Here is a 13867-nt window from a genome sequence, read left to right on the forward strand (position 1 = left end):
AGCTCACACCAACGGCCAAAGCGATGGTCGAGTGCAGAACGCCCAGGGAAAGGGCAGCTGCAGCCGGCGCGATCAGTGAACACAAGAACATGACGACGGTAGAATCGGTGCGCCAACAAAAAAACGCCGTCCAACCAAGTGGCTTCTGGAGACTCCCCAGGGAGAAACCGCGCCGTAAGCGTCAGGTGACGTCATGGGCAAGAACCACTAAAAATAGCGACGACGGTGATGTTGATGCTTCACAACAGCCTGCCACTGCTACGCACACAGGCAGTGATGGCCGTTTTTCGTGTAACTGACATCGCCAATCGTGTAGTTAAGCGGTCGAGAGTAAAAGAAGAGGATCGTATTGCACCCAAAAGAGAAGCGACCCCTAAAGTTAAAGGGGCAAAAAATTATCAGACTGCATGTCGTTCCAGGCTGCTCCACCTAACTACCAACCCAGTTCGGCGCGAAGAACCCATTTATAATCTGACCTAAATGAGATCGTCGGCCAAGGTGTCGACACGAGTATCGCTTACGTATTAGAAGTCGTTATGTTAAACTTACATAGGAATCTAGCCAGCACAAAATAATACAGTAACAAATGAGTCATATGAGACACTCATTTGAGCATACGCTTTATGACGATGAATGATTAAATAGAAAAATGATGATTTTACTATGACAGCAATCTGACGCAAAGTTTCAGTTCTGTAAAGCTCTTACTGTGGAGTGAACTCTCCACACATAATCCATGAAGCTTTGAAACTGGCCATTTTTCTATCATATTAGCTTCTGTTTAACCTTGTATAATGATATACTGAGTGGAAGTCGAATCAGCGGAAATCTCTGTGGATTTCTTCGAGAGAGTCATTGACGCCCATTTGAAAATTCTTCCTTAAGCTAGCCACCAAGAAACGAACAAATAGAAGAAATGTACCAGTTTGTTGCCTGGTTATTCTGTCCAACGTAGTCGAAAAAAAACGGTTCACAAGTCAAAACAAATAATCAATAAATAGCATCATTAACTTAGACGAGTTGGGTGTTTCTATTTGTTCGAAACGTTCCGGCCCAGTTCGATTAGAGCATCAAAGCTTAGTACGTTGCGTTATTCCAGTTAGGACCAATACCTTTTCCTAGTGAATCAAAAATAAGCCCAGTTCTCGTGATTTTGCAGAGATTGGGGCTCTCTGTAGCGCTGGAGTGGATGAGTGTTGTCTTGTGTTATCAGAGTATTTTAGTGTACTCTCTGGAAGACCCAATCAGTTAGCTAGATCTGCAGCTCGGCTACAGGTCGTCACCTGATGTCAGATTGAAAATGTCGTCGTATTGGCCCTTAATACCAGTTATGTGAGATGTTACCCGCGATAAAACATGTGAGTCACGTGAAGGCCCTCATAACATGCGTGCTCCGTTCACTACAGGGACAGAGTTAATAACATGATACACGTGGATTATACATGGCTAGGTGCGTCTTCTCTACTCTACTAAATTGCCAAAGTTCAGCTTCGGAGAAGAAATACTTAAATAGGTTGTATTTTTTTTCAGTCATACTTTAACTTATGCGAGCGAAACACCAATCCCTCATTAGCCGCAAACGTCAGTTATCGTGTAACTACGTAGGAGCAATTAAACCTCCAAGATCTTCGCATGATGAGTGCTGCACGACCATATTCACTTAGCCATACAGTATGGTAAACTATTTTTAATTTCATATATATTCAATTATCTATTATTAATGCGTAAATAAATTAAGCCATTACTAATATTTCCAACTGTATTATATATCTAGGATGCACTGGTAAGGATTTCCCTAACGAAGAAAAAACTGATTACCAATCCGAAGCTCATTTTGACAAATTAAGCCACAGGAAGCGCTCAGTTCCATTAAAATTAGCCGGTTTATGTATGGGTGAACTCCATCGAGTTCTGAAAAATCCACTGAAACAACTCATCAAGATATTCTCTACTTCAGAGCAATCCACACCAACCCCTAGGACTCGAATAGCTAATCTGATATATATAATACATATAGCTCGTACCACTTGGAAGTAAAATGCCATTCTCTCGATAAAAGAAGAGACATTATTTTACGATAGGGTTTTACTCGACATGCCGAGTAGCTTGCGCAACCAATGTACCCTCCCAATTAATTGCTTTTCCGTCGAGTTACATCAATGCCCACATTTGTGGCTTGTATAAACCTGCAGCACGAAATTGTTACTGAAAACGTTAACGTTTATTGTTAATATGTAATCTTTTTTCGATATATATTAACAAGGCCTAGATGCGTTTATCAATTTTAAACCAGTAATAAAATAGCGGCGAAAGGAAAATGACCAGTGATAACAGAAGATAGATTTGTTCATACTTTCTAAAATAAGAACTTTTGTGTATCTTCTGATAGTGACTAAATATGAGCTACATTGAGATATGGATTTTGCCATTGCAGTCAGCTTTTCTCGCTAAAACTGTTAAACTAGTCAGTTCTCAGAGGCCATTGTCACTATATTTATTTCGTTCATATTAACGCCCGATGCTACCAGTTTACCGGACAGACACCGAGAAGCTGAAACGTCCCATGATCAGTAAATAGGTCAATCCATAAAGTTATATCGCTAATTGTATTAAAGGACAAAATGTATTAAGAAGTAAGATTTATCTGGAGTAAAAATTATAACTAAATTGTGTCTGGCGAAGACTTGATCCTCATTAAATAATAATATGCATCATCTACCTGTACAGTCAACGATCATTGTTTCCAACTGCACCTCCAGACTTAGCTGATTGAGATAGCTTGCCAGTATCATGCTTGACGTTGAAAAATCTGGCTCATAAGGTATAGTTATTTAGCTATACGTGCCACAATGCCACACGTGAGCAAAGGCTCTACGCCACGGATGCGCTCAGACATAAAATCAGTCGTTTCGTTTCGTTTCCTTCTTCTCCAATATGCCTGAGCTATTTTCTAGGCCTAAAGGCCAGGCCAGACCAGAGACGAATTGAGAAAAAGTACCGAATGAGTCTTTTCGCATTGGTACGGACTTCGCTGTAACGTTTGAGTAAACGATTTTTCACGCCCAAGTTCATCACCGTTTACATCGATTTATGTCAAAACAACATAAACCAAGTTTCTATTACAGTTATTTGTGTGACATTATGACGCATAAATTACGTGCCAATCTCTTTATTTAGACAACGAACGAGTCCTTTAGATACATTACGAAACCTCACGCTTTCTTGCCTGTAGTTTAATTTGTCAAGAGCAGGCAACCTTCGTGATGAAACAGTGGTAAGCTGTTAGTAGCAGGCAATCTGCGTGCATTACCGCCGACTAACCTTTTACAAAAAGGTAAGCATCATAGTGTTTCTAGCGAAGTGGCAATTTTGAAATTATTCATTCAACTCATTACCTTAGCTAAGTTATGGAAGTTAGAAGAAGGCAGGGCGTACTTTATTTAAAAGGGAGAAACATGTTCCTCTTTACTCAAGTACATCAAGAGTTGTCCACCTGCGGCTCCCTGCAGTGAATGTTGAATTATCGAAGAAGCACAGCCTATCGTTTCCTAAATCAGAGTAACTTCTAGTAGTAATACTAACCAAGTAACAACACGATAACGTAGTTTTTTTTTTAGAATAGTTTACTGTATTTACTTAGTGTGACTATTATTTTCTATAGGAATGCATGTATAGGTATTTACAGAAAACATATCGCATGGTATTTCAGGCGTGCACGTAGGTCATGGCTGATGAACTTTTTTGGGTAACTTGCTTACAAATTCACAAATTCCTTTTGCCATACAAGTATCGTCTTAACATTGATTACTTTATTGAAGTATCACTCATACGTTCGACCCTGTAAATATGAAGATTTTTTTCAAATATTTGATTGATTTTTAGATTGACTTACCAAAATAAAGAAATTTAGTTTTATAAATAACCGCACTTATCTGTTTGACTGCCTAAACGCTCAGCGAAGGATTGGATTGCCATTTACTATGCCAATGTGTATATTTCAACACATTAACCTACTAATACTAAACTTTATCAGGTGGACGAAGGCAGATTGTGTGATCGCAGACCGCGATTGCCCCTTGCCTTCGATTCACATTGCGCCGCGTGAACGCTGACTAAAGTTTGGCCGGTCTGAATATTCTTTTGTTTGAGAATGTCCTGTAGTCCACGCGGAAGGCTGCTGCTGTACTAAAATCTCCACGTCAACATCCCGGTGGCAGCTTCCGCCAAGCGAAAAAGCCGTTCGAGGTGAAAGATCACAAAGGGCCTCTAGAGGCGACTCTAAGCTTCGATCAACCATGTAGGCCTTGGCGTACAGCTGAAATCAGGTCCAGAACAATTTACTAAGACTGAAATGAGAACTAAATAATAGGGCGTCAAGAAGTTAAGTTTACTTACACCTATCTACTAAGTCAACTATTTTTTGCCGTATGGTCCGAAACTAGTAAAGCTCGTGCTTCAAATTGTAGTTGTTTCCCAGATAGACTATACCAACTGGGTAGAATCTTACACCCAGCAACTAACTTACATGAGCTAAAACAAGGTCTGAACCTGCCTCCCCTTCGGGAAAACGCTGTGAGCACGATACTCTTAATTATATCATCATCGAAAAAGCTGATAGTGGAACTCATAAATATGTCCTAAATAAACCCTTAGTCCGTATGGAAATTAATGCGGATATATATAGTTCATTATTGATTTGTACTGTTCATAGATATGCTAAAGACGTAATTTACGGATGCTATTATCTGAGTTTCTCTAAATGTTTGTCTAATAAATCTGACCGCGTTACGTTATGTTATATGGGCGTGTGCAGGTTTTATTTCCCCACACGGCAAGTGAGAGTTAGAAGTAAATCATTATCATCAACTCTCAATACAGAGTTAAAGACGTTAAAATTTATTCACGTGACCGCCTATAAACAAAGTAATTTACCTGTAAGTATCGACTTTCCAGTAGAAAGGCGTGCATCGCGTTAGCCAAAGTGCGTAAAAGCACTGGCATATTCATTAGAACGATATTTCTTTTATTAGTTTTTTTTTAGAATTTTGCTAGTTTTTTTTTTAAATAAGGCGCGTTCATATTCACGCAACACGTATGATATATACATACGCACGCTTAGTGCAGACAGCCGTTATTATTGTGCTCTAAAGTTATTTGTATTATGTACCAATGCTTTTTTATTTTAGCGAACGAACGTGCGTTAATTCAGTATAACTAAATCGAGAAAGTGAAATTCAGCTTTTTCTTCATTCAATTAAAACCGACTAAAAAAAAAAATAAGGATACAATATTTTTAAGTTTTCTCGCACCGAAAGATATGAACTCGTCAGCCTCGTCTGTCATTTTAGCCGACATCGGACTGCTTATGCCGTAAATACTCGAAGAAAGATGTTTTAGAAGATTCGCCATGATTTTTGCGGGCTTCAGGGATTATAAATCAGTGAAACATTAAATACAGTTTGACCTATGCGCTAAAAATCACATTTTCCAATGTTCGCCCTGGACCCCCCAGGACCCTGTCTTGCCGAATTGGATGGGGGTATAAATGTTCTCAATTGTCTTCACATGCTTTGACAATTATTAAGGATATGAAGAGGATTTAGAAACATACTCAAAATCGATCGGACTTCGACACCTCTTATTAGAAACGCCTCATATAAATAACGACTGTTGCGCAAACGACCTCTGACCAGATGATAGAAGAAATCTTAAAAAAAAAAACACCGTTTTAAGATATAAAAATTAGTTGCTCAAGTTTTTTGCAACATGCACAAAGGTAGCGTTTCGAAAAGCAGAACTTTGCCGATCTTTGCCCTGTAATTGACTACAGTATGTTCTTAAGTAATTGGTTCAAAACTTGAGATCGTATCAGTCTCTTTGCTTTACTCAACAGTTAGATTTCTTGGGCTGTTTAATATATAATGTATAGAATTTTGAAAACTAAGATCAATGATCGAACATAACTAACTTCAACAGTATAGCTGTCTAACAGTTACTTGCAGCAGCACTGCGAAACACTAGATCGAGGATTGTGCCGATGCAAAGTAACAGGATAATTATGACACGGCCATAGACTATTTTTTTGCTTGTACAAGATAAAATCAAAAAAGTGCCAATATCCCGAAATAAGTAATCCAAAACAGAGTGATCATATAAAGAACGATGCTTCCGGAAACCATGAAATCAGATTTGGCAAATAAGGCAACCGAATGACTGGCAAGATTACCTTCCTACTTCATTTACTAAAAACTAAATAGTAGACAAACCGCAACCTAATGGAACAGAGTGGGTTACTGCAACAGATGGGCGACAGTAGTAGAGAGAACCACCTACGCTCAACCTAAATTAGGTTTAAATTTTACTTAGATCGTTAACAGTATGATCTGTGTGATTGTTAACACGATTATACTGTTAGATAATATCTAGAGCATACACATAATACGGGTCGTTTAATGGAGGGAAAGATACGTTAGTCTATGGTGTCTATAGGTGGTCATAGCCGCGGAGGCTGGGCCGATGCATGATGCGATCCGGTGCTAAACAGATCTAGAGCGTTCAGGCCCAATTTATTACTATTATTATTATTGTTATATACAGAACCTACTTGAAGGAACTTAATGAAATTCATAAGTTCTGTCTCGAACAGGAAACCATGGGTCCAAAGATACACCCCCAAAAGAAAACAATTGAAAAGTTCTCACTATAGAAAAATGCATTTGACTTAGTTGACTCCAAGAAAAAACCAAACACCTTGGACTTAGTGGAAATTGTTGCAAGCACTGTCATTTTAAGGGCTACTTTTTATATATCGAATTGCTATCTCGCTTTTATCGACCGCACAAAAAATTTAGCCATATTGAAATGATAGCCACGACCGTCCGTTTTGACACATTGCGGTTAAGCATCGTATACGAACTAAACGTATCAGTACATTAAGGAATCAGGCGCATAAAAAGTGACCATAGTTGCTTTTCTTTACCGAACATATCTTAGGCCTGTTTTATCAACCCACTTACAAGGTATTGATATATTACTGTACCAATACCGATAGTATTGAATCTGTTCGGCAACGATTTTCACACGGGCATATCCTTTTTGTCCTTGTGGTTCCGTTTTACTAGATTAGGAATCTCTTCGGATGATCCGTCGGATCGACATAGTCACAAATTGTTCTGAATCGGTCCGCTCCTTTCCGCATCTCCGCCAGCCGCGTTTCCGCTTTTTGAGAGCCACACAACGCTATCATTTACGCCCAGTTAAAAAACAAAAAACATTAGAACCGCTGCTGCTCCCTACTACGGCAGTTGACTATCACAGTTCAGCTATAATAAGCATAATGAGGAATCAGTCTGCGGCAATAGGTAAATAAAGCTGCCCTTTTTTTTTTTCTATTCTTAAATGTCTCTACCTATCTACAACGAATTTGACTCAAGCAATGTTCAAGGAATACAGAATGGCGGCCTAGTTTTGGTAAAGATTAGGAAAGCCAGCCCAGCTTCGTGAAGAGCGTGCATTGAGCGAAATAGCCATAAGATAGGTGATCGTCCTCAATGATATAAATGGGCAAGCACAAAAAGTCGATGAAGGATAGCAGCGTGGTCAAGCTGTGGATTCATGCTGGCCACGAAACGATCCTGCAGGGGACGAACTTCACTTGCTTAATGGTGTGGGCATAGACAAATCACTGCGGCTGGACACAGTACCTTGGCTGCGTACCTTGTCATGTCATATGTCGCCCTTATTCCGGTGGAGACGCAGCTTAAAACTTAAACAAACTTCTTGACGTCTTGTCTATAACATTTGCGTTGCGAATGCTTACCTCAACAATGGTCAAGTAACAGAGTTGAGAATACTGCCCTGGAGAATATTGTTAAGAATAATATATAGCGGGTTATTATCACAGGAACTTTGTAGCGTATGTGCCATTTAGTCCGATCGAACGGGACTAGTAGAGTTTAAGCGCTTCAAGGTTAAAGAACGCTGTCGGATCTTGAAATTGGACAAAGCTTCAATTTCGGTACAGGCATTATTTCGAAAACCAGCTAGGAAAAATGCCTGAGGAAATCACAGATAGAGCTGATACACGGCTGCAAATGTCCTCAACAGAAACCTTCAGGTCATAAGGCTCAAGTGAAACCATTTCCATTTGGCCCTGAAAAAACAGTAATAGCGCAAGTATGGTATACTTGCAGAGAATATTAAAAGCGCAGTTCATTTTAGTTGTCATCCCCTATTCGATTTGCTACTTTAGGATTCAGTACTGATGACACAATGTGTCGGTCATAGCTCTACATTTTATAGATTTTGTACCAGAAGTGGTTGCGTTGCCCTTATTCATGCCAGCTAAATATTATTAACAACAAACCTTTATTGCTGACTCGGTATCGCCTAGTTGCCGATGGAGGATACTAGCTTTGAGAAGCAAAGCCTTCGAATGAGACGGCCGTTCAACGAGCAGTCGGTCAAGAAATGCTATCGATGATGTTGGCGACTTCCCCAACTGGGTTTGTAATAGGGCAAGATTGTACAGCGCAGACGGATGGTGAGGCTGTCGGGATAATACACGATGCAGTAAAGATTCCGCTGAAAATAGTGCCAACAGAAACAATGACAACGCCGACCGCTACCTTACACTGATTCATGTTGATGCTTCTTAGCTGACCTTTCATGCTACCCTGGGAACATCGTTGGCTGATACATCAAACGATAGGCGGTGGCACCATATCGCGATTTGTGCAATGTATAGAACATGCGAACTAAAAACAGGGATTCGACTATAGTGGCAAAACTGATTTCGTGCACCCGGAAATGATTCATTGTGTCTTCACTCAGCTGGCAACCGGATACTGGGATGGCAGCAGCATATATATATATATATATATTTCATGAGTTTCGTGTGTGGAATGTATAATGACTTCTATGAAAATCCCAAATGAAAAGGGTACTCAAGGAGACTAGAATAACGAAGCACTATATTTTACCAACAGAAATATACCCATAGTAGTGGACTCGTGACTACTTAATATTGAAAAAGAAAAGGATGGACACGCTTACCTGCTGTGTAGCTACCTTCCCTCAGTGCGTCCATTGCATCCTTGTAGAGAGACATCATGGTGTCATCCTCCGTGTTAGTCTTCAATACGTCGAGATTCACGCGTGAAGGCTCATGTGTCGGATTGAGCTCAATACATTGCTGGAACATTGAGGCCGCTCCATCAGTAGCTCCGCGTTCCATAAGTAACACGCCCAGCTGAAGACAAGCAGATTAATTACACGCGGCTATCAACATCAGCTAACTATACTCATAAGTCATTTAAAAAATGATCTCCTTTTAATAAATCATGTATTGATAGTCTGCAACATGTGTATACAACAAAGTAACCGAAAATATTTCTTCTACGCTGAAAAAGTGTTGGTTTTATTGGGAACATCATTTAACTGTCCCTAAATAGCTACGATAAAAATACTAGTAACTACAATAAAAGTATTTACGGCAACTGTACTTATTTGGGCTTTATCTAGTATCATATAAAGCTGTACTTTAAGTCAAGCTTTTTCTTTCTGTTAACGACATCTCATTTAAAGCTCTGGCACTTACGTTGTAATACGCGTCCGCTAACCTAGGATCGATCTCAAGAACCTTGCGATAGCTTCGCTCAGCCATAGGTTTCATGTCGAGTTGGTAGAACAATTCACCAGCAACAATATGAAATTCGGCCACATTTGGCGTCGAAGTCATCATCTCAGCAACCACAGCCTTCGCCTCTTCAAGCGCGTCCATCTTTATGAGGAGACGAATGTAGTCAACGACAAACAAGATGTCCTCTTTGCGTATCTTCACGAAATCGTCAAATGGAACTGCGACAAGCGGATATTTTTCCCGATAGATGCTTCTGGCTAGATCATCTTTATTCAGTTTTGAAAGGAGTCTAGCTTTATACCAGTGCGCCCGAATTTCGTCGCGCTGTTTCAACGAACGGTCGAAACAACTGAGCGCGAGATGGAACTCCCCCTCTATCTCGAATGCCTTACCCAAGTTATTCCACATCTTTATATTCCCTGTAATCGAACAGTAATAGAAGTAGACATACGGTATATTTTATTCACTTTATTAGAATATTTAGTCAGAACGGCTATACTGGAATAAGGTATAAATTACAGCAGTTCCTAGTTGGAATTTTCGTGTAGAAACTGGAGAAAATGCTTTCACAAGTTACGATCATAGTATGAAATTAACAGGTGCTATGTGCCCTGAAGCTGTCGTCTGAATGTCAGAAATCGTTGTTTCTGTAAGACACTTTTCTACTGTCGCGTTTACCCCTGTTTTTTCAAAAAATATCACTCAGTCAGATGACGGGGCACTTCTCACGAAAACTACGAAGTATCACTTACCTGGATAGTCGCGTACCGCCGCTCCAAAGAGTTGCACCCCGCTTCTCCATTGTTGTCCGCGAATCGCGCTCTTCATTAACAGCGCACAGCTGAAGGTCACCAGGGCGTTCCGTAACAGCGAGCTGCTGCGTTCAGGCAACAGAGCCCATATTTTGCCATAGCCAACTGCTATTAGGAAGCAGGTCCCCATCGCGGGCAGATAGAGAACTCGTTCGGCCACGACGAAGCCCACGTAGAATAAAAGGTTAGACGCGGGCAGCCAGGGAATGAATGCCATCGTTAAGGCGGTCAGCGGAAGCGCGGCTTGTGTTGAGATACCTGCTCCTGTCACTTCTTGGGTAATCTTGCACGGAATATAGTTATTGTTATTGAACTGATGTTGATGGCTAGGATTGTTGGTACGTTTACTATTACAGGACGGCACTTTGAGTTCATCGCCACCAGATCCGTTCATGGCCTTTTCCACGGGACTCCTAAATAATGAAGCTATCACAGTTAACGTGGTCGCCGCAAAGAACGTCACGTAAAGTACTCGTTTGTCGAAAAAGCTCTCGATGAGAGGTATCGATTCAAACGAGTAGTCGCAGCTTTGACAATATGGGTTTAATAACAGCTTGACGTTGAATAGGGCCAAATAGACGAAGTTGATCTGTCTGAGCGGCGATGCCAGCTGTCGGGCGGGGTTATCGAACTCATGAAATGACGGAGTACCGCCAGAGATTGCGAATCTGGTCGTAAGGAGACCCATTGTGGCTGAGGTGGATATCAGCAACTTTTTCCAGAGGGTTTTATCTTTGTGGCCGGCATGATAGTAAATAATATCCAGTAAGGCTTTCACTGCGAGGGCTGTTACCCCTTGCTCCTTGCAGAGCATCGCGAGGCTCGTGCACACACATGCAATCGAATAACTTGAACTGAATATACACATCAGGTAGAAAAACGCGGACAAAAGTTCTGCTCGACCTACCAATTGTATCACAGCTTCCGTTTGTACAGGATGAAAACAGAACAGTACCCCCGCGATTCTGGCTACCCGGTTTCCTGCTTTTTCCTGCACCAGGGTCGTGAACAACAACGTATTGATAACATGAAGTATAGCGTTGAACAACCGCTGATAAAACACATTGTTGGTTAGTCGGTACGTCAGCACTGTAAGTGGTCGGTAACTTTGATGACTGAAGTTGGACTTGAGTGGAGTGCCCCAAAAGTCATTCTCGAACAGCGACCAAGTTAGGGGCAAGTTTACATCCGGATTTCTCTCGACGGCTGCGACATCGTCGTACAAAAGGGGGGCTTTCAGTAACGGTCCGTAAATCAGTGCTGTGCCGAGAATGCACAATGCGACATGTATCGACCACCAGCCCTCCATAGCATCTTTGGCAAACTTCGCGTAACACGAACACTACTCACAAACCCAAGAAAGCTTATAGGTTATTTATTCAACTACATACTCACTAACACGATCGTTCACACTCCTGCCTGCTTCAGACCAAACACAGCCTTTCAGCCGATTTCTTCATTACGGGTTGATTACAGGTTTGCGCAGTCGAAGCGAATTTCTATTTCTCGATCCCTCACGTTCTACATGATCTCTGGCACCCCTCTCTTGTGCGTTCTTCAGCTTCTAGGCTCTCACTTCGGACTCTGAACCTTCTTTTCATCCACTCATCTACCCCGAAATTCGCTTTCCCCTCAACAACCAACCACTACGCAGATCCAGACAGTTCGTATGGATTCCGACAACAGCATCGAAAAACACCAGTCAGTATATCCGTCGTACACGCTTTTATTGCTACTGCCGAGTCAGCCAGCCTCAGCTTGCTGTTTGATTCCGCGACTCTACACGATCCGATTTGGTTGCTTCGCGTGTCACCAGCGCCAGCGAGCAGTTCATTACCACACAGACACAAAACATCATCACAGAAGATCGCAGCTTCAGGCCGTAGCCAGCAGCCGGCATCACCACCGGAGTTCGATCTATCCACTCGTCCTTTGTGTGCTATCGTTCTGCTGCAGAAGCGACCTGTGAACGAAGTATTGAAAACATTGCCGACTGCTGCGGCACCATCATTGGAGAGTGACGACGACCGTGCGTCTGCCAACAAAACCGGTTGATCGCCTCTTTCCTGTTCGGCATTCGCTCTGCATTGCTTGCTGCACTTCCATCATCATCGCGTCATCAGCCGTTGTTCGTTCGTAGGGTTCGTCATTCGGCTTGGCTGGGCTGGACCACTAGCAGCCACCGTCACCGTCGCGATAACTGACGCGTCTCTCCCTCGAATTGCCTCTGCTTTCGCTGGAGCTGCCGTGTACGTTTTGTCGCCGCTAAGCAGAACGCTAAGTGTAACGACGGAGAAAATATTGGCCGGTACCGGCCCGCCGTTGTTCGGATCGGCTTCCACCGCTGCAGTACTTCGATGGGTTCAATCGCTAGCTATGCGCGACTGCGATTCTGCCACTGTCGCCATTCATCGTTCGTTCGGCGTTTCGGTTCGTGCTTCCGCTGCGTTGATCTCGTTCAATCTCGCCTTCGTTTTCATCGTGAGTGCCTCTGTGCCGCTTCCCCTGCCGTTGTAGCCATGAAGAGAAGGGGAGTGCTCGGCGAAGCGTCGTCACTCGCTCCATCACTGACGATCTGCACGTAGCAAAAAAAGCATAGGCGAAAGACCCGTTGTTGCAGTTGTCGCAGCCGATACGGAGGCAGTCGCTGTTTGAAACTGAGAGAGGAGCAAACGCTGCATCAGTCAGTCCGTAAATGTATAGTTAGCACAGCGTTAGCGATAGCCATGCTAAAGTAACCAGATCTGTCTACCTGTAAGAGTGTTTGTCGGCTCGCAGGCCGTCATACTGTGCTAGCAGTCCCTTGACAGATTTCGGCTCAAGGGTTCGTAGGGCGGCCACAGGGTTTATCGGCCCATGGACCATAACGTCGAACAGCCACGGCCTTCTAAAGCAGAATGGTTAAATGGTGACACCATACAACTAAAACGATAGATAAACTTAACGCTAAAGGATAGAAAATACTGGAAAGGCAGGTGCTACGGTATGAGAAACTGTACAGATGGCACCACAACTCATGAAGTGCACACAGAGCCGGAATTCTTCCGGGAGCAGCAGCAACGACGTGATGCTCGATACCCAAAATACTGCGACGTAAGAGGACTGACTGTAGTAACTAGAGGAGGAGGAGGAGGAGGAGGAGGCATCGAGAGTGATATAGAGGCCTGACTGGGCAGAAGTTTGCAAATGGTAACAATCATATGGATTTCTGCAGAAATGTTCACCACATTGGGGGTACACCAAATTGGTAGATTGGGGAAGGTGATCAGCAGGTTACAGGAACAGCTAAAAGTTACGCCCATGCAAAGATGAGGGGCTTCCTCAGTAGAGGACAAGAGGCAAATGAGGTGACGGACTTAGCACGATTTTTCCAAAGTTGTATAAAAGTTTTTGAAACATAAATATTTAGAGCTAT

General features: G+C 42.3%; 1 protein-coding gene and 1 long non-coding RNA gene across 7 annotated transcripts; one reads left to right on the forward strand and one right to left on the reverse strand.

The window, feature by feature from the left end:
* Positions 1-20: 20 nt before the first annotated feature.
* LOC147755985 (uncharacterized) lies at positions 21-4691 on the forward strand. The gene is made up of 2 exons (XR_015325812.1): positions 21-1676; positions 3233-4691. It is a non-coding gene; the product is annotated as an uncharacterized LOC147755985 (long non-coding RNA).
* On the reverse strand, positions 3603-13867 carry LOC111249719 (protein O-mannosyl-transferase TMTC3-like). 6 transcript variants are annotated; one of them, XR_015325805.1, is made up of 7 exons: positions 10393-13867; positions 9599-10059; positions 9055-9250; positions 8366-8583; positions 7820-8185; positions 7017-7239; positions 4175-4315 (listed from the first exon to the last, which is right to left on the reverse strand). XR_015325805.1 is itself a non-coding variant. In XM_022803964.2 (5 exons), the coding sequence occupies exons 1-5, from the start codon at positions 11759-11761 to the stop codon at positions 4088-4090; spliced, it is 2472 nt and encodes an 823-aa protein (XP_022659699.1). In that variant the 5' UTR covers positions 11762-13562; the 3' UTR covers positions 3603-4087. The 6 variants fall into 6 exon arrangements, 2 of the variants coding, with proteins under 2 accessions (XP_022659699.1, XP_086842312.1); XR_015325808.1 differs by having other exon boundaries at positions 7820-8152; positions 10393-13865; XR_015325806.1 differs by having other exon boundaries at positions 4181-4315; positions 7046-7239.

The sequence above is a fragment of the Varroa destructor genome, unplaced genomic scaffold (assembly GCF_002443255.2).
Source record: "Varroa destructor unplaced genomic scaffold, Vdes_3.0 BEIS01000004.1, whole genome shotgun sequence".
Taxonomy (NCBI): domain Eukaryota; kingdom Metazoa; phylum Arthropoda; class Arachnida; order Mesostigmata; family Varroidae; genus Varroa; species Varroa destructor.

Excerpts from the sequence above, each read along its gene's own strand:
- LOC111249719 (XM_022803964.2), bottom strand. The coding sequence starts at position 11,761 with ATGGAGGGCTGGTGGTCGATACATGTCGCATTGTGCATTCTCGGCACA. Across the intron at positions 10,060-10,392 it reads GGCGGTACGCGACTATCCAG|GGAATATAAAGATGTGGAAT; the intron begins GTAAGTGATACT and ends GTTCGATTACAG. Across the intron at positions 9,251-9,598 it reads TAGCGGACGCGTATTACAAC|CTGGGCGTGTTACTTATGGA; the intron begins GTAAGTGCCAGA and ends GCTTGTCTTCAG.